We start from the raw sequence: 23,750 nt of genomic DNA, 5'->3' as shown, positions 1-23,750 counted from the left end.
TCGAGCGTACTTTAGGGCCACCATACATTGCACACAGTGAGCTGCACGCAGGGACCAGCGATGGTTGGTTACGCCATGGTCGGGTTCGATTTTGCCGACGCTCTTGCTTCGGTCATCTTCGGACGGCCAAAGAAATTCACTCTGGTCGCGTTGCATTTTTCATGTTCGGCGGCCTCCTCCGCCTGGCTGTGATGATTATGTTTGAATTATTGATAAATGTAGGCCTGTATAGAACGTTTCGTAGTTATTCCATGTGACGAGTGTGAGTGTGTGAGTGTGAAGTGAGTCACTAGCACTTGAGTATGATGTTATTGGGCTTATACCATGTCAGTTGTCATAAAGTAACCGATAGTCAATAATCTGCTAGATGACAGTCGTGACAAGATGTCACAGTACCGTGACATAATAGAAATACCAGCGTACACTACGTTCGCCAGTCGGGCGCGCAAAAAGTTATTGGCGAGATTGCCTGGGCGATTGTTGTTAAACGTAATCGAGCATATGGTACGGTTTGTTTTGGATCACTTTGCATTCGAACGCTCTTTGGCATGGTACGGTACGGTAAGGTTCGCTCTCGGAACACATCGGGAAGTGGCTCACTTTTGGTACGGCGCGGTACGGTACACTGGGAGTTCAAGCGCTGTGATTAGAAATGGCACGGTACGGTATAGTTACAATTTTGAAAGAGCTCTCGAACGCTCCCATGAATTGTGCTATACTGCTCTGAGGTCATCAGGTACACGTACTTTTGTATCGCACTTGCATGGATCACCGATTTTCGTTCAGTTTGTACATTGTATTAATCAATAGCATTGGGATTTGTCCCTGGGATTTTACGTTACTGAAACTCTGATAAAAAGAAAACGCCGCAATGGACGCCCTGACGTATTGTAATTCTGCCTACTGTGCGGGCAGTCATTTGAGAACCGCACCATAAACTGATGGTATATTAGCATGATTGTATTTCATCTCGCGCATATTGTCTTGTTTACAAAAGACGTGATGATTAATCGGCACAATTTACGCTTAATGAGACTCTGCAACTCTTCTTTTGAATTCATGATGCTTGGGAACGATTTTGCGGATAAAACTTTACTAGCATATACCACTTTGAATCTGCCCAGTGGATCATACAATGCAATTTCAATTGACGCTTTTCTGTTCGCGCAGAAGTCTCTATGAATCTCTATGAGTGTCAGTAACGAGTTTCCAGGCAGTAACAAGGTCTTCGTAGTGAATGCGAGTCGACTTTAGTCATTGACATGTCGCACAGTCCAAGACCAGATGACATTCATCTAGACGATCGTGTTGTGTTGACAGAAGAATCACAAAACATCAACGGCGATGTCTCGGAGACCACGATGGCCAACGATGAACATTCGTCACTGCTGGGATGCGACAGACCGTCAAAATTTGGCAAGTCGTTTAGGACGTTGCCAAATTCAACCAACAGCCCTCCTTGCCTGCAATTATTTAGTCCACTACGATACTGGAAAAACTTAATAGTTGTCTCCGTTGCATTTATGCTAATAATGAGTGCCTTCGGCGCTCTGGCAAATTTACAAAGTAGTCTCAACTACAGTTCTGGGCTTGGGGTGACGTCTCTCTTTGCGCTGTATGTTGCACTCATCCTATCAAGTTTCGTAACACCATTGATTGTGTGGCTTTTAAGTGTAAAGTGGACACTTGTGGTTTGCTGTTTCTTCTACGTCGTGTATACAGCGACAAATTTCTACCCAGTGGTGTACACACTCATTCCTGCTGCAGTTTTACTAGGTATCGCTGCGTCGCCACTTTGGGCCGCAGCGAGTACGTACATGACGACATCAGCCATCCAACAAGCTCACGAGACAGGTGATGTTCCCGAAACCATCATAAATCGCTTTAACGGGATCTTCTTCTGCTTCTTTCAGTCAGCTCAGGTGTGGGGTAACCTCATCTCTTCACTTGTCCTTCATGATACGTCGTCTGCCCTTACTATGGATCACTGTGGTCGCGACAGCTGCGGCAGCAACATCAATTTCACCATTCCTGCAGGAGGAGGGGAGGTGGCCGACAAACAGGTGTCCGTTCTCCTCTCCATCTACATAGGAATCGGTCTCCTAGCAGTGGCTATCTTGACTTTCCTCCTGGACAAACTTCCACGGACGAGTAACCAGGATAACGGGGACCCGAGGAGCCACGTGTGTGATCACCTGACATCTACAACGCATCTCATGAAATCTCCATTCTTGTCGCTCCTTATTCCCATCATGATCTATAACGGAGCTGAACAAGCTTTCATTGGGGCAGATTTCACAAAGGTAGTAAACGATCTTTATTACCATTTCATATGATATCACGTGCAGCTGAGTATAGTAGATGTGTAGTTCATATAGTATTTCATACTTAATTAGATAGGATGTTACAATCGCAAAATACTAATTTATTGCAAGAGAGAGAGAAAAAAAAAAGGAAAGCGCTTTCCTATAGTTGTAGGTACAATGTAAGACAATGCATTAGAAATAGAAATGTAACATTTTGACGTCTCATCTCATGTGATCGCTATCCAATTAGAATACGGTTGTATGTTAAACAAAAGCATAACAATAATCTTGAGTGATATCACTATAAATTGTTACTCTTTCTAGCCATTAATCGATGAATATTGTTCTTGACTTCAGGCATTCGTGAGCTGCACGCAAGGACCAGGGATGGTTGGTTACGTAATGATCGGTTTTGGAGCGGCTGACGCTCTTGCTTCGGTCGTCTTCGGACAACTGGAGAAGTACACTGGTCGCATTGCCATCTTTATGTTCGGAGGCATCCTCCACCTGGCTCTGATGATCGTCTTTGAGGTGTGGAACCCGCACACCTCGGCCATGTGGCAGCTGATCTTGCTGTCGATGGGATGGGGAATCGGAGACGCCGCCTTGCAAACTCAGTTACAATGTAAGCATCTCTTCCTTCTTGGAAGCAGTTTGCTATATTATATCAGTATTTCAGCCGGGAAAAGTAACATTAATCTTTTGCCTGCGGGCAGATCGTCGGTTGGAGTAAGAATACTGTTCTGTATGATAAAACATCCTTATTGAGAAATCCCGTATTCTAAGACAGGTCTAGAAATATAGCCAATGGTAGACGAGTATTTTGGAAGTTCCTATTATACAGCACACACTCGGTGCAGTGGTCCATAGAGCTTGGAATCGCGTGCAGTTGTCTTTAGTTCAGATGGAGCTGTCCCAGACCTTGAAATTAACCTGAAATTACATAACTTCGCTGAGACTTGAGCCTAAAAGTGTGAACGTATCTTGTAGTTAGCAAACTTCGCAAACTTCAAGTTAAGTGAAGAATGGATCCCGCATCTCCGTGTTGATATTTATCATAATACAACTAGGTCAGGAAAGTTTGACAACTGTAAATTTGCTTACATTTAAAACTGCGTTTTCAATGATTTTATAACGATCTGGCTGACAGCTGATTTCTTATGTAATTCACTCTCATCTCTGCATTACAGCAATTATTGGAGTGCTGTTTCCCGATGCACAGGAGCCGGCGTTTGCCAACTACCGTCTCTGGGAGTCCCTTGGTTTCGCAGTGACGTACGCCCTTACCATTCCACACGTTATATGCGTCTCAGCGGAACTCTATGGCCTGATGGCGTTTTTGTCAATTTCGCTCGTTTGCTACGTCTTCGAGGAATACGCCCTCTTGCGGCCTTGCCATCATTGACTAAGTTCTACTGAGAAATGTCAGGACAGAAGTATTAAATACAGTCATGATCAAGGACTCGCGAGTTAACGTATGAGCATCTTTTATGAAGTGCCACCCTGCGAAGGCGAGAAAAGACAAAGATTCACTCTGCAGAAATTCCAGAATTGAAAGATTCCTCTCCATCCAGGAGTACAAATGAGTACCCGATAGGATGAGATTTTTCTTTCAAATAACATTTAGGGCATATTCATATTCGAAACGACAAAAATAACATCAAAATTTTCATTTACACGCAAACTACATAGAGAGCATTAAACATAGTCAAATAAATCACTTTGAAGATTAAACAAAGGTCCGCCAGATTGTAATTTGTATACTTCAAGTTCTTCCGTAATTCGGATAGAAACATCCAGGTATCTCGATCTACAATCTCTAAAATAAACACTTTTATAATAGCGAAATATTATCAATTTATGAATAAACCAAAAAGCTATATTCACAAAATCGTCTACTTATTCTCCTTCGTGCAATATTAATGTTGGCATAGTTAACATTAAAAACTCGCTGAATTAGCCAGGAAATTTAATTCCAAAAATTCCTATTCATTTTATATGTAATGAGGGTTGTGTTATATCCTCATCTATTTGACAAACATCACACTTACAATCAATGCCTACAGAATCAAGTCAGATCAATTCACGTTCTTCTGCACTTTTTGAAAACCTCGTTGCCAATAATGTTAATTTTTCTTCTAGTGATTTGTTTAATGATTTTGACTTTGAATATGATTCCACTTTAATCTCCTCCAAATATGTTACGGTTGATCAACTTAAAGATTTTGTGAAAGATTTTTCAGAAAGTATATTTTCTATAGTACATTTGAATATTAGGAGTATGAATAAGCATTTTGATGAATTACAGGTATTGTTAGATAATCAAAATAAACAACAAATATCTGTAATAGGTTTAACAGAAACATGGTTATCATCTGATATTAATTTACCGTATGCATTGAATGGCTATGATTTGATTGTAAATAATAGAGTGAATAGGACCGGCGGCGGGGTTGCGATTTATTTATCTAATGAACTTGAGTTTGATATTTGTGATGATTTAAATATAATGAATGATATAATAGAGTCTTTGTTTGTTGAAATTTCCATCCCTCAAAGTAAAAATATTATAGTTGGTGTTGTTTATAGACCCCCAAACTCCAGTTCTAAAAAATTTTTAGATAGTATCACAACTTTATTAAAAAGCCCTCGTTTTGTTAATAAATGCATTTATATAATGGGTGACTTTAATATTGACTTGATTAAGAGTGATGATAATACGTCACAAGAATTTCTTGAATTATTTTTGTCATCCTCTTTTTTGCCATTAATTTCCAAACCTACACGTGTTACAAATCATTCTGCCACCCTCCTTGATATTTTTACTAATTCTTTACAAGTTTTGAATTCTATAATTTTATCCGATATGACCGATCACTTTCCAATTATAACATGTTGTGATCTTGAGCATTCGGTTAATAAGTCTTATTTTCCTTCATTTAGACGTAGAGCCACACCAGAAAGTTTAGCTAGTCTTGACGCTTGTTTAGATAGGGTTGATTGGTCAAGTGTTTGTGATACTGATGATGTTAATGTATCATTCGATAATTTTATGGAGATAATCAATAAGCATTTAGATGATTATATTGCTAAACTAAAAGATAAGTCAGTAAATAAACAACACCTAAACTTCCATGGATTTCGAAATCTCTTCTCCGTTCAATTAACAGCAAAAATAGGTTGTATTATAAATTCAAAATGAAAAAAACTGAGGAGTCAAAAAATAAATATACATCATACAAGAATATTTTGATCAAGGTCATACGTTCCGAAAGCGGAAATACTATACCATTCAGATAGAAAAATATAAACATGACGTGAAGAATACATGGAAGATATTAAAGCAGGCCATGAATATATCAAAAAAGAAATTGAATATTACAAAAATAAGATTTGATAATAAAATTGTTGAAGATTTTGGTGATATAGCAAATAATTTTAATTCTTATTTTTCAATGATTGGAGAGAATCTGGCAAAAGAAGTACCGCAGTCCGATACGCATTTTGCAAAATTTTTAGGTCAATCCAATCCCAGTTCTATTTTCTTAGCTCCAACTACGAAATATGAAATAATAGACATTGTTACTACAATGAATAATAAACGAAGTGCCGGTTATGATAATATAAGTCATTTTATTATAAAGGGAATTATGTTTTCTATTGCTGATCCACTTTCTCATATTTTCAATTAATCCATATTACATGGTGTTTTTCCTGATTGTATGAACATTGCTAAGGTGTGTCCTTCATTAAAAAAAAAAAAAAGGAGACAGTTTTGATATAAGTAATGTTTATAGACCTATTTCTCTGCTTTCATCCCTATCTAAAGTTTTGGAAAAATTGATATTTACAAGAACGATTAAATTTCTGAATTATTATAATGTTTTTATGAATTCTCAATTTGGGTTTCGTCAGAAACACAACACCATTCATGCTCTCTTGAAGTTTATTGATAACGCCGCACATACTATAGATGACCATTCTCACTCTTGTTGGTATCTTCCTGGACTTCTCCAAGGCCTTCGATACAATTAATCACGAAATTTTACTTGATAAATTGTCTCATTATAGTATACGAGGGAAGGCCTTGGAGTGGTTCAGGAGTTACCTGCAAAACCGAAAACAATATGTATCTTTGAACGAGCACAGCTCTAGTCTTGAAGTCATTAAATGTGGCGTCCCTCAGGGTAGTATATTAGGACCTTTACTTTTCATCATTTGCATAAATGATTTTTGTAGATCATCCGACATACTTTCTTTTATACTTTTTGCAGATGATTCAAATATTTTCTTCTCCCACCAAAATCCAATCACTCTTGTCCATAATGTTAATTCTGAATTAAAAAAAGTTACTCAATGGATAAGAGCCAATAAATTATCATTGAATCTTCAGAAAACTAAGTATACGTTATTCAGTAAGTCTATAGAAGTTTTACGCACAGATATCATTTGTGATGACGTTCACTTAGAGCGTGTATCTCATACAAAGTTTCTCGGTATTACAGTGGACGATAAACTTTCGTGGAAGCCTCATATTATTAATAATAGTAAAATAATTTCGTGTAATATTGGTATAATTAATAGACTTAAATCTTATATCCCGTTGTCTTCTTTGCTGACGTTGTATTTTCATTAATATTACCTTATCTAAATTATGGAATCTTAGCATGGGGTAGTGCCCATCAAACTTTATTAGATAAATTATTGTCATTACAAAAAAAAGGCACTTCGTATTATTTGTGGCGTTTCTCCACGTTCCCATGCAGATCCATTATTTGTTAGATATAAGATTTTAAAAATCAAAGATTTGGGGTTTTTTTTTCAGCTGGGTCAGTTTATGTTTAATTATAACACAAATGCACTTCCCAGCATTTTTGATTCAATGTTTCCACGAAATCAATCTTTTCATAATTATCCCACCAGGCGATCAAATTAGCTTCAATTACCCCTTCTGAGAACGTTATTGGCTCAAAATACATTTATGTACACTGGCCCTAGATTTTGGAATTCTTTAAGTTGTGATATAAAAAATTCTTTATATTTGAATTCGTTTAAGCGTAAGTTAATTTTTTTTTTAAAACTCATATTAAGATATATAGGATTCATTACTTAGCTGGTCTTTACAGCCTAAGGGTTCATCGTTAATCATTGATTTCATCATTGTGTATTTTTTACATTATCTTATTTGTACAAACTTTGCTCGGCTGATCGAGCTGAAACACCTAAATTCCCTCTTCTGATCCCGATGTTCAGCACCTCAATTCCCTCTTCTGATCCCGATGTTCAGCGTGTTGGCTTTTCCTTTCATTTCCTTTTTCTTTCTCTCCTTTCTTTCCATTATTCTTTTATGTTTTATTACTATCATGGTATACCCTACTGTAAAGTCATGTAATGTCGTTGTGTTTCTACAGTCTTGTTCTGTCCTGTCTTTGTAAAAAAAAAAAATTAAAAAAAGTTTAATGTATTCACAAGAATCCTTTGAGTGGTTCACAATTTACAAGCATGCTTCTCAGTGAACCTCTCAGTTCTTTTTTTTTTCTCCAAACATAACTTTGTATTTTGCCGGTATGCATGTATAATTTCGTATTTGTTAACCATTATCTACCATGTAAAGTCGAATACATGCCTATGTTATATCTTCTGATTCATTTCGTGTTATGTTTGCCGAAAAAAAAAAGAAGGAATGAAATAAATGAAATGAAATGAAATGAAAAGTGAAATGATGGCCTAAAAGACCAATGAAGGCTAAAAATAATGGAGGAAAATAAAGCATCTTATGTCAAATCTAAATTCAAATGAAATTAGAGAAGAAGTAATAATTAACAAGATGCTAGAAATTTGAGCTTTTTTTTTCAAATTAGGAAATTGTAAATAATGTTTGGTTCTTGAAATTGTGCCATGGATTTTAAATCACTAGATTCAAATAAATAAATAAATAAATTCTGCTCATTTCATCATCTTTATGCTTATTATTTGCTATGTCATTTGAAGTTTGACTTGTTTCCCACCTTGTTTTTCTTAGAGGTTATAAAGAGAGGTTATAAAGAGAAAAAAAAATCATGTCTCTCATTGTGTTAAACTGGTCTCCAGTGTTGTCAATGTTATCATGAAGGGCATTGGCAAATGATAGAGAACATGTCAGTTTTTGCAATTCTTAATGTTGTTTCTTGGAGGACAAAAACGAATGTGCTCACTCATGCGTAAAGTTTTCTTTTTAATCATCCTATTAGATTAATAGCCAATTAAATTACCTTTAATATGGTATATAATACATTGATTTTTATAAAAATCTTCTATGAAAAATATGACCTCGAAAAAGTGTTTACTTTTTTATTTGCTGAGTGTATATTATGTAGGCCTATATCCTTCCATCATTTAGACCAACTTATCTATACACTTGTAGCAGGAGATGTATTTTCATGTCAATCTTCAATTTAAATGTTTTAGTGTGAATAGTTGTAAATACGTTCATGTTTCATGCTATTCATTATATTTACATAATATTACCTTTTAAGAACCGTAAGAAAGTAATCATACATGATCAGCATTCATGTTACTTAAATTTCTGGTACCTTTTTCATGCATGTGTCTTTTGTTATGTACACTGTATTATGCCATGTAAACACGTGAATATAATTGTATTATAGACAATAAACTTCAACTTCAACTTCAACATGAACTGGCCTACATATTAAACACACATTCAGCAAAGTCATATTTTATGTATATATGTAAGGACACTGATGCACACCTTCATAAACTATTTAATTTATACATGCGTCTCGAATTCAAATGCATGTAATACATCGATTCTGTTATCTATTAGTATGTATACTACTTATAAGTACCATCTTTCTCCCTCATTACGTGATTTCTAACCTGTACAAGTGTCTTCACCCGCCATCGCGCTTGACTGGCACAACTTTCATGCCGTGCAAAAGATATATCGCTTTAGTGACCTCAGTTACCAGCCATCCCAGTCTCTGACGTATAGCTTCACCTTGACCTCAACTACCTTCATGAAAAAAAAAAAAAAACTACCACAAACAACAAACACAGGAACAAAACCGAGGGAAACGAGACAAAAATGACGGTGACCTTTGTGTCCGAACACCAACTCAATTTGTGCGTGGTATTATGAGTGGTATATGATACTGTGACTCTAAAGTCATTATACCATTTTGCAGATGAAACAAAAATCTAGCTTTAGTACTGCAAAATAATTCTCAAATGTGAGTCATAGAAGCAAACAATGTTTGTTTGTTTGTTTGTTTTATTTCCGTACTAAAAATCAACATATTTCATACATAAAGGCCATTTCTGGTCTTCGATAGGACCCTGTTCACAAAAATTTCATACAATCAGGGACTGATGATAGAATAACATATAACACAAACACAAATAGAACGGTACATACATTACTACTTTGTGACTACATTATATACCATATTATTACACATTGTTCAAAGGTTTGGAGCATTAAAAAAAATCAAATGGAAAGGATGCGGTTTTATCTAAATTGAACTTAAAAACGGGTAAAGAGGAAAGTTGACGTAAATCATTAGGTATGTTGTTATACGCTGCTGCAGCTCTGTATGAAAATGATCTCTTACAATAATTAGTTTTAGGCTGTGGTAACTGTAAATCGTTGTGATTACGGAGAGAGTATGATGATGTCTTATACTTAAACATAATACAATCTTTCATAAATTATATTCGGGGCCATGTTATTCATAATCTTATACATAAATGAAAGCAGGTGATTTTTTTTTTTTGTCTTTTGATTACTGTATTCCACCCTAAGCTATAATGAACATCACTGGTAGTAATATGGGAATAAGGGTTAACTTTCAAAATTAATCTCCCGGCTCTATTTTGCATCTTCTGAAGTTGGGAGAGAGAGTTACCGTTGGCGGATTGCCATACTACATCACCGTAATCAAAATGAGGTAACACAATAGAATTATATATTAGTTTCAATTCAGTCATATTAACAAACTCTGTCAAACGACCCATATAACTAATCATTTTACTTAACTTGTTACACAGTTGTTCGATGTGAACATCCCACAATAACTTATTATATACAATGATTCCCAGATATATAAAGATATTCACCTGAAGTAATTGTTTACCCCTAAGTTTAACATTCAAATACTCTTGCTTTTGTAACAAATAACATACAAACAGTTTTATCAAAATTGATTTTTAAATTGTTGTCAGCTATCCATGTTTCCATATATACAAACTCTTTTTGCAAAACATTTTCAGCAACTTTCGGGTTTTTATGTGAGTAATAAAAGACCGTGTCATCGGCATATAAATGGGCCCTGCAGTCAGAAAAAAAAAACCGGAATTGATATCATTGATAAAGATACTAAACAACAACGGTCCTAACAGGGATCCTTGTGGCACTCCTCTGGTTAATAATCTTTCATCCGAAAGGGTATTATTGATTGACATCCTTATTCTCCGGTTCGAGAACTCTCGAACCACTCCAGTTCTATGCCAGTAACCCCATATTTTCAAGTTTAGATAGAAGGATCAGGTGGTCAACCATGTCGAAAGCTTTTTGCAGATCAATTAACAAAGATGGCGCCAACGTATTCACTTTTATCAATAGAGCGGTGCCAATCGTCCGTGACGGTAGCAAGTGCAGTAATAGTGGAGTGCTTGGGACGGAAACCTGACTGGTTTCTGCTAGGCAAAGAGTGCAAGTTTAGATAATCAAGTAACTGCTTTTGAGCAACTCTCTCCATGGCTTTAGAAGCACAGGACAATAAAGAAATGGGTCTATAATTATTACAATCCAACTTATTCCCTTTTTTATATGTCGGTACAATTTTAGCTACTTTCCATTTATCAGGCACTACCCCTTCAGCTAAGGATTTATTTATGATAAAAGTGAAAGGCTCTAATATTTCTGAAATTGACTCTTTCAATATATACATAGAAATTTCATCTAATCCAAACGACTTCTTTGCTTTCATTAACTTAACATACTTCAGAACATCTAACTGAGATACAAAACAAAAATTGAATTGTTTATCAGACCTTTCCCTATTATGCGATTTGTGAAAAGAATTTTTCTTTTCCTTAGCATATCTTCGCTACTTACCACATTTACAAAATGGTAATTAAATGTATTTGCTATAACCTGTGTATTTTCTTGAGGGAATGTACAATTAATAACTTGACTCTTGCCCATTAATGATCGCAGTGTTTTCCAGGATTCATTTCTACTTGTTTCATTTGAAAATTGTTGACATATATATTTACGTTTTGATTTTCTTATTTCATTTGTTACTCTATTTTTCAGACGTTTATAACTTTGCCATAAATCATTATCCCTTTTAATTTTTGCATTTGATTTAACTTTTCTCTCTGTTTCATTAATAACATAATTGTGCTATTCATCCATGGCGAGGGAGTTTTTCGTACTCGTCTCGTCTTAACAGAGGGTGTGTACAGTTCTGGTCGAGGTGAGGATTTAGCTTTGAACGTTTTGCGAGATATTCAGAAACCACTCTATGAGATGTCAAAGAGCATGCAGTTCTAAGGGGTATCAAAAGTTTATTCGATGAAAATCGGTGCTGAAATGGCTGAAATATCCAAAAAACAAGGTGAAACAAAGAGATCCTAATAAAGTTGTGGCATGTCGCCTTTTATTATTAGCACTTTTTGGGATATCTCAGCCATTTGTAAACCAATTTTCATGAAATAAACGTTGAATCCTTCTTAAAATTACATGCTCTTTCATATTTTGTAAGAGATTTTTCATTATCTCACTTAGGAATGTTCAAAATAGAATCCCCACCTCAGCCAGTACTGTACAGTCCCTTTAACATCCTTCATCAACATACTTTCCCATAATCAACTGAATCATTTATATCACTTAATTCTTCTACCTTCTTCCAATTTTGTTTACGCAATTCCGACCTGAAAGCTTCCATGTCAACGTTTCGTGATTTTCTGAAAGTTACATACGTCTCACTTTGTGATGTATGTTTGCATTTCCATACAATATAACTGATATAGTGATCACTCATGCCGTTCCGAATTACACCATATGATTTCACTTTGTCTGAATAATTCGTGATCATGTGATCAATGTAAAAATGTTAATCAGTATAATCAACGTTAAGTATTGTAAAATATACAAACTGTGAACAATAGTTATCATAAAGTTGTTTCTGCTAGAGAATAAACCGTCTACAGTTATGGTTTATTGAGAAAAATAGTGATATCTCCTTATATTTGAGGTTTTATTGCAAGTTTTTTTTTTTTACACGTCATGTACACCCTACAAGCCCAGCTTTTTAGCTTTCCTCCCAATTTCCAACATTTCCGTATACTTACAATTCTTTTTGTGAACTTATCCTTTACTTTGAAGTATGGTGAAATCTATGTATTCAATTTCTGTAATATATTTATATGTTTCTGTTGGGAATGAAAAAATGAATGAATGAATGAATGAATGAATGAATGAATGAATGAATGAGTGAATGAATGAATGAATTAATCAATGTATAGGATATTTTGTGATCCTGTCCTATATACTGACCTTCACATGTGCATCAAATACGATAACTCAAAACATTTTGAAATCACTGCTCCCAATGGTAAACAATACCTTTAACGCTGGAATAAGCACACAGACACACACACATACACACACACATACAAATAGCTGTGCCGTGAAATAGCCCTTACCAAGTTTGCCCTATAGATTACAAAAAGACCAACAAAAGAAAAAGTTTGACCTGGTAACTATTCACTCTTTCCTCCTCTGCTCATTAAATCACTGATCAAGAACTATACTCGTATCCGTCATTCTTGGATGTTTTAAATGAATATGGTCAACTCAAGCTGCCATTAAAATATTAACAAATTTATATATATATATATATATCTATATATATATATATATATATATATATATATATATATATAGTGCGAGAGATTGTTCCTGTCCCAAATGTACGCGGTGCCTCATTGTGGGTATCATAATTATAGTGACAGAAATTAGAAATTAGACAGGCCGAAAGCTCGATTAAAAGGGAGAAGAAGATCGAGAACAACGTCCGTCTTAAGTCTCATTTCTTTCACTCTATGCAATATATATGTATATATATATATATATATGTATGTATAAATCTCTGTTTTGTTTCATCTCATTTCACTTTGAAACATGATACAGGTATATACCACCATTCAAAATTGTAACTGAAAGCGATGTTTTTCTCGTCTGCGGTACCGTTATTTCAGTCCTACCCTTTAATCCCCCATCACCTTCGGGCCAATATGTTATTATCTGTGCCTATCAGTTCTAGTCAGTCTATCCAATGACAAATCCATTGATCTGCCCTTTACGCCTGACCGGGTAGTCCTCTGTTCCAACAGAGTAACTTTTCATTCCAACCCCTGAAATACAACGTAATGTGCGCGGGTCAGACACCACTTGTTTATAAGACCGTCACAATTAGTTTTTGACATCATGTCGACAGAAGAACCAAAACATTTCCCAAGAAAAGAAGAAGAAGAAGAAGAAGAAGAAGAAGAAGGAGAAGAAGGAGAAGATGATGATGATGATAAACCATCACGGTTAACGATGGTTAATGAGGAAAAGTCACCGCCGTTTAGTTGTTCGTGTATTTCATCGTCGGAAATGTCGAATTTAATCAACGGTTGTCGTGACCCGAAGCTCTTCAGTCCATTCCGCTACTGGAAGAACCTACTCATTGTCTCCATCGCGTTCATGCTGACGTTCGTAGCCAACGGCGCGCTTGCAAATCTACAGAGTAGTCTAAATTACAACGCTGGGATCGGGGTCGGATCATTGTGTGCCATCTATGTAGGACTTATCCTGTCAAGTTTTATCACACCCCTGGTCGTGTGGCTGCTGAAAGTTAAGTGGACGCTCGTGGTGGGCTGTTTATTCTACGCCTTGTACTCGGCAGCTAATTTCTACCCAGCGGCATACACACTCATTCCTGCCGCCGGGTTACTGGGTCTTGCCGCATCGCCGTTCTGGGCCGCAGTGAGTACATACATCACAACCTCCGCCATCCAACTAGCAGATGTCACGGACAGGGTTCCAGAGACCATCATCAATCGATTTAATGGCATCTTCTTCTGCTTCCTGAAATTGGGCCATGTAATTGGTAACACTATTTCCTCGTTAGTCCTGACCAACAATTCGACCTCGGTTTCAGTAGATTATTGTGGTCGTGACAGCTGCGGTAGCAACATCAATTTTACCACGGCCGACGGGGGAGCACAGACGGAAGACAAACAAGTATCAATTCTCATCTCTATCTACGTAGGAGTCGGTCTCCTAGCAATCATCGTCTTGACATTCCTCCTGGACAAAATCCCCGACGTGAACAATGAGGATAAAAAATTCAACTGGAGTCACGTGCGTGATCACCTGACATCTGCATTTCATCTCATGAAATCTCCATACTTGCTTCTTCTCATTCCCATCATGATTTACAGTGGAGTCGAACAAGCGTTCATAGGTGCAGATTTTACGAAGGTAAACTAATCCATTGTATAAATATCTTTAATACATGATTGTTTACTGGTGAATGTCTCTTGATGTGTTATTTCCAACAAACAAGGACAAGAATTAAATCGTGTTTTCTATGATCTCTCCGACCTCAGTTGATCTTTTTACGCTTTATGATGGCTTATTCGTAGGAATTTTATAACCTCTGGCAAAGAAGTAACATCTGAAAACACTATTAAATAGATGAAATTTTGAAGTATTTGTTGGGAACGAAATCAGTATTCAAATATCGTATAACTTTTTTTCACTGTTTGGGGTAAACATTATTGCTCTGGATGTATATGGCGAAATCTTGACAAATTTTTACATGGATGAAGTATAGGCCTACTATACCTTTAGTGATGAGTGTAGTCATGACAACTTTTTTTTTTTTTTATAAACTGATGTCTTCTAACTTTCGCCATTCACAGAATCTACAAACTGCATTGACATACAGTACACACATAATATTGCGGGCAGTATTAACAGACTACCTAACTTAGAGGTATATTTTCTGTCAACGAGGTCATTTTCTAGACACAAAGGACGTGACCAATGACATGCCGTATTATCGAAAAACTTTAAGGACTGCAACCATTCATCATGCGTCTCTGTTTGACCAAAAGGAAGTAGCCATGAGTTTATGGCCTTCCGGGATGCCCTTGACAAATATAAGTGTTATGATAAACCATGCGTGCAGAAATCACTTGGGGGTGGGGGTCGTGAGGGTTGTATAACCTGGACCCTACAGAAACTGTTACATCGCATTCTCTTTCTGCCCCATTGGACCTATATTTCATTTTGTCTAAAACTATATGTATTTCGACCGTTTGAAACGGACTAATAAATCTAGTGATAAACCAACATTTTCTCAGAATACACATAATACTGATCGAAGGGAATGAGGAAACGCCAAATTTAGAGTATCTCATGCAATACTCAGACGGAGAAAACAAATCAATTTTACAAACAAGGAAATGATTGTTAAGAATAAGTGCTTCATGTTGTTTATCTTTGGACTCGCTTATACCAGATCAAACCTATTACTGACTATTTGAAATACCAAAGTGCAATTCCTTATAATATACACTATAATCCATAACTAGATATATTTTATATTTTTGTCTGTCGACATTGGCAGTTGATTGATTCAGTAACTGCCCTATCAGGGACTCACGAATGATAGAGCCACAGCTGTACACAAACATTTGAAACAATAGAAGCAGGTATGTCGGAAAATGCTAGCCTTGTATATAGCCTAGCAGCATATGGCAACTTTTTGCGTGTTGTTGAATTTACGATCCAGCAGTGATTCGCGAAATTTGTAAAAAGTAAACCCTCGCGCAAATAACAGCTCAAGTACCCTGTAGTACATGTATATTAATTGGGAATTTGTTGCTTTTATGTTGATATCAGGCTTTATATCCAGTGCGACTCCAGTGGCGGATCCAGAGGGGGCGCACCGGGCGTGCGCCCCTTCCTTAATTTTGAAGAGCAAAAGACAAAGTTTAGGGGAAAATGTTTAACACTTTGTTGTTCCTGTTACCACTGCCTTTTATGATTCACTCCATAGTCGTACGTGAGCTGCACAGAGGGGTCAGGGATGGTCGGCTACACCATGATAGCGTACGGCGCCTTTGACGCTCTGGCGTCGGTCATCTTTGGACAGCTGGAGAAGTACACTGGTCGCATTGCCATCTTCATGTTTGGCGGCATTCTCCATTTGGTCCTAATGGTCATCTTCGTGGTGTGGAACCCGCACACTTCTGCCATGTGGCAGCTAGTGTTGTTAGCTATGGGATGGGGAGTCGGAGACGCCGTGTGGCAAACCCAGATACAATGTAAGTCTATTCAAGATGAATGGCTTCTTAAAGGGATAGTATAGTTTTGATTTAGATGGAGATTCAGGATCTAACTCTTTGCCAGATAATTATTAACAACTTATATGAAATATTTAAGAACATACAATTCTAGGAGGAAGTCAAAGTTTATTTGAGGAAAGTCGGTTTTTAAATTACCAATAAATAAATTTAAAAAAAAAGTAAAACAAAGTGATCCGGATACAAGGTGGGTCCCACCTTTGGGATATCACAGCAATTCAAAACGGATTTTCATGAAATAAATTTTGAATTTCTCTTAAAGTTGTAGTCTCTGTAATATTTCACATAAGCGGTTTAATCTGGTAATGAGTTAAAACCAGACTCCACATCTCAACCAAAACTATACATCATTCCTTTAAGCACCTTCACCAATATCCTCCATGACCGACAATCAAGAGAGTTTTTGTTTGTTTGTTTGTTTTATTTCCGTACTAAAAAATCAACACATTTCATACATAAAGGTCAGTAAAGAAAAAAAAAATACATACGGAGGGTAGCCCATTTTCAGTAGTGACAATGACAGTCACTTCTGGTCTTCCATGGGGCCCTGTACACAAAGATTTCATACAATCAGGGACTGATGATGATGGAATAAAATATACACAAACACAAATAGAACGGTACATACATTACTACATTGTAACTACATATATACCATATTATCGCACATTGTTCAAAGGTTTGAAGCACAAAGAAGATCAAATAGAAAGGATTTCGGTTTTAACTAAATTGAACTTAAAAACGGGTAAAGAGGAAATTTGACGCAAATCATTGGGTAAGTTGTTATACGCTGATGCACCTCTGTATGAAAAAGATCTCTTACAATATATAAGAGTATATATATGATTATACAATATAAATACTCTTTTAGATATTCATGCATGGCCGGAGAAGGGGAATTTATAAATTTTAGTAACATCACTGTACATCCCCCAGAAGGCAATATTTGATGATTTTCCTGGGATAAAGCATTCTGTTTCAATAACTTTTACTAAGTGTCCCTTAACGAAACTTCGAGATTCACTGTAGCAAGATATCTTCTCAAAGCAACTTTTAAACACACAAGGTAGTCTACCATGATCTTGGCGTGTTTTACGTCCAGCAAATGCCCTCCTCCCAAATTTAAAAAAAGTATATATTATAATTATATTTGTTAATTTTCACAACTTTCTTTATTCGTGAATAAATCTTACATAACACCGCACTCTTGACATGTACTTCCGAAAAATACAAGAAAGATTTCGTCCATTAAAGTAATATATACAATTGCATATATATATATATATATATATATATATATATATGTGTGTGTGTGTGTGTGTGTGTGTGTGTATGTGTGTGTGTAGGTCATCTATATTCTTTTTCTTCACAATATTAACGAGAAATGTTTTATCACAATACTCTAGGTTTAAATTTGTTTGGAAAGATGAGTAACGTCACGTGAATTTTTTCATCAATACCCACGAATCTGATGTAGTACACACTAAAAAAATAAAGGTTCAAATTTGCACCCTATTTATCCCTATAGAGCAGCACCCTGGGGTACACAATTGCACCTTTTATTATCCAAGTAGAAAATTAAGTCTCTTAATATTTATATTCGTACCTACAAAGATGCAGACATATCCATCAGAATGTAAGTTTGATCTTAGAGTAAAACTTTGGTACTCGTGGTCCAAATTTTCAATTCACAATGTATTAATGTTTATGATGCATGAATTTGCACCCTTGATTAGCACAAAACTGAGGGTGCCAATTCGCACCCCTGCAGGTTCAAAATTCAGCGTATTGCACCTTTAAGGGTGCAAATTGCTTATTGGGGTGCAAGGTTGCACCCTATAACTAAGGGTGGTTGTATAGCGACAATTTTTTGGTTCAAATTTGAACCAGTATTTCTTAGTGTGTATAGACAACCCAAACTCCAAATCACAATATTCATTGCAAAATTGTTAAATTTCATAATGTTAGCTGACATATTGTACATTGTTTCTCCTCACATTGTTTATCATATTCCCTCCCGTATTTCCACAGCTATAGTTGGAGTTGTGTTTCCAGATGCTCAGGAGCCGGCCTTCGCCAACTATCGTCTCTGGCAGGCTGTGGGTTCCGCTGTATCATACGCCATCACAATTCCACGTGTTATCTGCGTCTCTCACAAACTCTACAGCATGATGGCGTTCCTTATACTTTCGCTTATTTGTTACATCTCCGAGGAATATCTAATTTCGAAGTCTTTCACGTCTTATAAAACATATGAACAATATTGAAAGTATCACTTAGAATATCATATAGGCACAGTATAGTCCGATGCGAGCATACAGGAATGGGTGTGGTGTCGCTTTCCGGCAGATTTAGGCTAGCGCCTGGGTAAAAATACACATGTATACATCATTATACCTGTCAAATGAGGACTTTACTTTGAGCTGAGTAAATGGCGATAAAAGGAAATTCAATGCATTCCAAAACAACAGCTTAAAGTGTAAATACATTTATTATCATCGGCGATTTAAAATTCCATTTTTAATCCTTGTAGATTCCCATCAAGAATAATTTTTACAAAGGCCCATTTTCAATCCTATTGGTAGGATTAGTTGTAGTTTTGGTACGCACTATTTCATTAAGTAGACCAGTCTCGAATTATGAGAATATGTGTATGATAGGCAATGAACACTAAAATATTCATTTATCTCAATAAATCTTAAGTGCTTTAAACTATATATTTTATTGATGGAGATCAGTTTTATGCTGTTTTTGTCATCATGCATTAAATATACGCTATATTTCTATGTTTATATGTTGATATATATATATATGTTTTATATTATTTTATATATTTATATATGTACTTCGTATATTCTTGAATGTGCTCATGATGAACTTGAGTTTCACATGTATATTGCTCAGTTGAGTTGTAAAACTCTTGCCTCGAGAGATCAAATCATATTTCCATGAGATGCACATTCTCATTGGAAAGAAAAAAAAAAATCATAATATAGATACGTTTCAAATAACTATCTTGATGGGTATCCTGTAGCTAAGTTTCCAAGATCAATCGGCAGCCAGGATCAAGATATGTAAATGTAAACTTTATGTACTATAGAAGTTGTGATTGGTGTTATTGTGGTTTTACCATAATTATACACACCAACGATCAGTGGCTTCTGAGGTATATTGGAGATTAGCGATGACGCTGTATGATAACTTCCGTGAATATAAGCACACATCACTATATACAATAGGAAAGTATGGAAGAATGATGATTGATTCGAATCATTATCCGTTCTGCGTATCCACATGACGGTATAATCACGTTGATAATCGACGTTTATAGAATACCTGAGTTTAATAAATCTACTTCAACTTCTGGTGCCCATCTTTAAGAAATCTTCTTACGCCCCGTGACAGATTTGATCAAATAATATTAAACGGAAGGAAAATCGTATTTTTACCGAATGGGGGAAAAGGGGGATGATATCAGGGTGGCAGAGGAGTGCATCAAAATTGCTTTAATGATATCGTGACCATTAATCGTGATAATTTATAGTGAGCTTAAAAAGACGGCTGTTAATTTTGTTTTCTTGTCTTCCGACATTATGAACGGCATCTGTCTGAAAAAAAAAGAAAAAAATCCACAATAATAGGCCTACCCTAATTTTGCATCTTGGGAATTCTCTATAGCATTCTTTTACTTTGATTGAATCTATTAATACATCGACTGTTTTATTCTGTGTTTGCATTTTTTTTTTTTATTGTAATCCAAGCTGGACATTATGTATAATTCTATTTTGTTACACTTTATGTATTTTCGACTGAGAATACGACAATAAAATTAAAATTGAAATTGAAATTGAATTGTGACATGTAAGAATAATGGGACTGACAAGATGGAATAAAGCATGAAATTTATAGTATAGTAATACAATGGCGCACTGCACCAAAAAGTCCGGTGTTAAATATGAAACACCGAGCTGGTGTTAAATTTCCGGTGCTCATTCATGGTGTTAGATTAACACCTCCGGGTGTCATTTCAAAAATATAAAATTGTTGTTTTTTTTTGATAGTTTCTTAGTTACTTGAATTTCTTGTTAATTCTGAACTTCAACAAGACGATGAAGAATTTTCCGATAAAGTACTTGATTTTTTAAAAAACTGTGTAAACACATTTACACCACAGTAACACCAGTTGGTGTGGTCTCCTATTGAAGCTGGACGGGTGTTATACCATTGAAATTAACACCACCAATATCAAATCAACACCATGCGGTGTCATTAATGAATTAACTCTAGCGCAGTGTCAAAAATATCATTAGCTACAGTGTCAAATTAACACCACGAAGTGCCAGGTGAACACTTTTTAACACCGTCACAATACATTTTCTACATCTGTGGGTGTGGTCCTCTATTGAAGATTGATCGGTGTTAGATTTAACACCCATGGTGTTAAATCTAACACCGACGTTTTTACAGTGCGAGGACAACATTACTGATGCCAACGTAAATTTCAACTTTTTAATAATGTATTAACAAATTATGCATATGCTTATCATGTACTGTATATTGCCTGTCTGCGCGTTTTGTGCGTGAGCATGTTCGTGGGCATGTAAACCGGCATTGTTGAAGTTGAACCGGCCTGTTGGTACCATGGGATCCAACTAGAGATAAGCCTCGATCTGTGCCTATGCAAAAATATGCAAAACATTCTCAAACATCCCCCTCATGCACACGCACGCGATAGTATCGTTTTTCGTTTTTATTTCTGTTTTTGTAGTCACGTTTTATATCATATATATATATATATATATATATATATATAATATGCATAATCATTTTCATTTTTACTTCACGATGTAACACTATAGTACAGATATTGTTGCCCGGCGCCCAAGTAATAAACTAGTAATAAAACCCTGCATAATTACAACTTTGATTTTACGCATATTCATTCTGTCACGCGCTATATCCAGACTAATACATGTCCAGATACATATACATACATATTCCCGACGCATTAGTTATACTCTTGGGATTGATTGTCTGAATAAAAGGTGGGACCAGGATACCTTTTAATAGGATCGCATTGTTTTACTTTTTGTTTTGGATGTCTCAGCCATTACAAAATCGATTTTCATCAAATAAACTTTGAATTCCTCTTAGAATGTTATTGGGGCCTACTCTGTATTTTTGTTTTTCATAGTGTCTACGTAGTTTGTTGGTAACTCGCAAAAAGTCAAAAATCTAGTCCTCGTCTCCACAATATCCCAAGTGAACTTGGGAAGCTTGCACTGGGACACGGTCAGAATTAAAATCTACTGAAGATGTTTGAAAAATATATGTATATATATATATATCAATAGTACATGAGAGAGACTGCAATGTGCGTAGACGATGGACATTAATCGTCCCTATTAAGATAAGTGAGGCTATGACAAAACAGCTGTCAACAAAACTGGGCAACTTATATGACTGGGCGTTAACCTTCCCAAGCATACTGCACACAAACGAGGCTGGTAACTCGACTTTAGCCATGACGTCACTGCTGTATGGTTAAACAGGAAACGGAACAAATCGTTTCGTTTCGCATATATCGTTTGTGTGCAAAGTACAGTGTACAAAGAGGTTCTAACCTCTTTGACCGTGTATTAGTACTAGAACAAAAGATCCTACACTCTTCGTACTATTAGTGCGCGGCTTCCGTAAATTAGAATCTACGTCAACGTATCTCGATACGATTCGGATCGGATGATCGAACCCACAATTCCAATCCTTATTATCGATTAGCAGCGCAAACATGGCGGAGGTAGAAGAAATAGAAACGGAGAAGCCCAATGAAAATAGCCACGAAAATAACGTTCATCACAGGCCGAGGACCTCCAAATCTGTCAGTTTAGAGGATAATACAAATGAAGAGAATAAGAGCAAAAAGCCAGGGAGTAAGTAACGTTTCATGATTGTGATATTTTTGCATGGATATTCCAATTGCAAATGTGTTAATGTTTCATGGAAGGAAGCATAGCAGTTGTGTGTGTATAAATGTCTAGAACTCTAGTCCCATATACTGAGTTGAATGTATGTGCGACCTTGTGTGGATACTGTGTGATGGTATTCATGATGCATAATGTAAATGTGATTTTCCGGGTTGTTGGCGCGAATGTCCTTTTGTATCCACGCAACTGTTAGATATCCCGAATTCTACTTTTCCAAATTGCAATAAATCACAGGAAAAACTTAATAGATTGCTTCCAGTTTGAGTTACATAAATTTATGAACAAAATCAGTCTGACAGTCTGCAGTTAGGATTAGGGCCTAGACATTCTACACGTTCTAGTGAGTTTTAAATTTAATAGTTTGCACGTTTGGAACGCAATGAAACTTGGATTTAGAAGCATTTCATTTATTGGGGATTGATGATAGAATGGTCCATTGTATTTATAATTTACTCACTCTAACTAATAGTAGGCTGCTATAAAGAAGTCCTTGGCACGGGAGATTGAACCTTATTAGTGCAGGCACCGATACTGAACTAAAGTAAAGACTAATGTGTTAGTGGGAGTCAAGACTTGCATTGCGTGGTGTTGTCTTTCCAGCAGAGGCCCTAGAAGTCAGGTGAATACAGATGAAAAGCTTATAAGACCTAATAGGCAGATCTAGACTAGGGCCCCGTTTTATCAAAAGATAAAATCGATTTTAAATTTCCTTACCACACAGGCTGCCATAGACTTACAGTTGAAATCAACTATATACAGTACAGTAATCAGTTTTAACTCTTCATAAAACAGGGCCTAGATTATCTAAATCACTAGCTTTTCTCATCTCGAGCTTCATGGCGTACTCTGTGATGCCGCCTACATGCTTGTACCTACAACTTAAACTACACAAGTTTGTACATTGTACTTGGCACTTGTGCAGTTTCGCACTGCACCAGGTGCCTAAATTCTAGTTTTAAACATAAAATTAAATCGTTTGTTCAAAGCAATATGGGAAGACATTTTCCCATCTCTTGGCTTGTTGCAAACT

At 36.2% G+C, this 23,750-nt stretch overlaps 3 protein-coding genes across 3 annotated transcripts in view; all 3 read left to right on the top strand.

Moving 5' to 3' along the window:
* The first annotated feature begins 1,262 nt into the window (after positions 1 to 1,262).
* On the top strand, positions 1,263 to 3,711 carry LOC140227678 (protein unc-93 homolog A-like). Its single transcript, XM_072308094.1, has 3 exons — positions 1,263 to 2,303; positions 2,664 to 2,931; positions 3,497 to 3,711. Exons 1-3 carry the CDS (start codon positions 1,263 to 1,265, stop codon positions 3,709 to 3,711), a joined length of 1,524 nt encoding a protein of 507 aa, XP_072164195.1.
* A 10,206-nt stretch (positions 3,712 to 13,917) lies between these two features.
* Positions 13,918 to 19,007, top strand: LOC140227677 (protein unc-93 homolog A-like). Its single transcript, XM_072308093.1, has 3 exons — positions 13,918 to 14,844; positions 16,430 to 16,697; positions 18,768 to 19,007. Exons 1-3 carry the CDS (start codon positions 13,918 to 13,920, stop codon positions 19,001 to 19,003), a joined length of 1,431 nt encoding a protein of 476 aa, XP_072164194.1. The 3' UTR covers positions 19,004 to 19,007.
* A 3,515-nt stretch (positions 19,008 to 22,522) lies between these two features.
* The window catches only part of LOC140226979 (cell cycle control protein 50A-like), a 30,219-nt gene continuing 28,991 nt past the window's right edge, over positions 22,523 to 23,750 (top strand). The window contains exon 1 of the mRNA XM_072307414.1: positions 22,523 to 22,666. Coding sequence (XP_072163515.1) covers positions 22,525 to 22,666 — 142 coding nt within the window. The 5' untranslated portion in view covers positions 22,523 to 22,524. The remainder of the gene's footprint in view (positions 22,667 to 23,750) is intronic.

The sequence above is a fragment of the Diadema setosum genome, chromosome 4 (assembly GCF_964275005.1).
Source record: "Diadema setosum chromosome 4, eeDiaSeto1, whole genome shotgun sequence".
Lineage (NCBI taxonomy): Eukaryota > Metazoa > Echinodermata > Echinoidea > Diadematoida > Diadematidae > Diadema > Diadema setosum.
This window is presented reverse-complemented; position numbering and strand designations above follow the sequence as displayed.

Excerpts from the sequence above, each read along its gene's own strand:
- LOC140227677 (XM_072308093.1), top strand. The coding sequence starts at position 13,918 with ATGGTTAATGAGGAAAAGTCACCGCCGTTTAGTTGTTCGTGTATTTCA. Across the intron at positions 14,845-16,429 it reads TAGGTGCAGATTTTACGAAG|TCGTACGTGAGCTGCACAGA; the intron begins GTAAACTAATCC and ends TTCACTCCATAG. Across the intron at positions 16,698-18,767 it reads GTGGCAAACCCAGATACAAT|CTATAGTTGGAGTTGTGTTT; the intron begins GTAAGTCTATTC and ends GTATTTCCACAG.
- LOC140227678 (XM_072308094.1), top strand. The coding sequence starts at position 1,263 with ATGTCGCACAGTCCAAGACCAGATGACATTCATCTAGACGATCGTGTT. Across the intron at positions 2,304-2,663 it reads TTGGGGCAGATTTCACAAAG|GCATTCGTGAGCTGCACGCA; the intron begins GTAGTAAACGAT and ends TCTTGACTTCAG. Across the intron at positions 2,932-3,496 it reads CTTGCAAACTCAGTTACAAT|CAATTATTGGAGTGCTGTTT; the intron begins GTAAGCATCTCT and ends TCTGCATTACAG.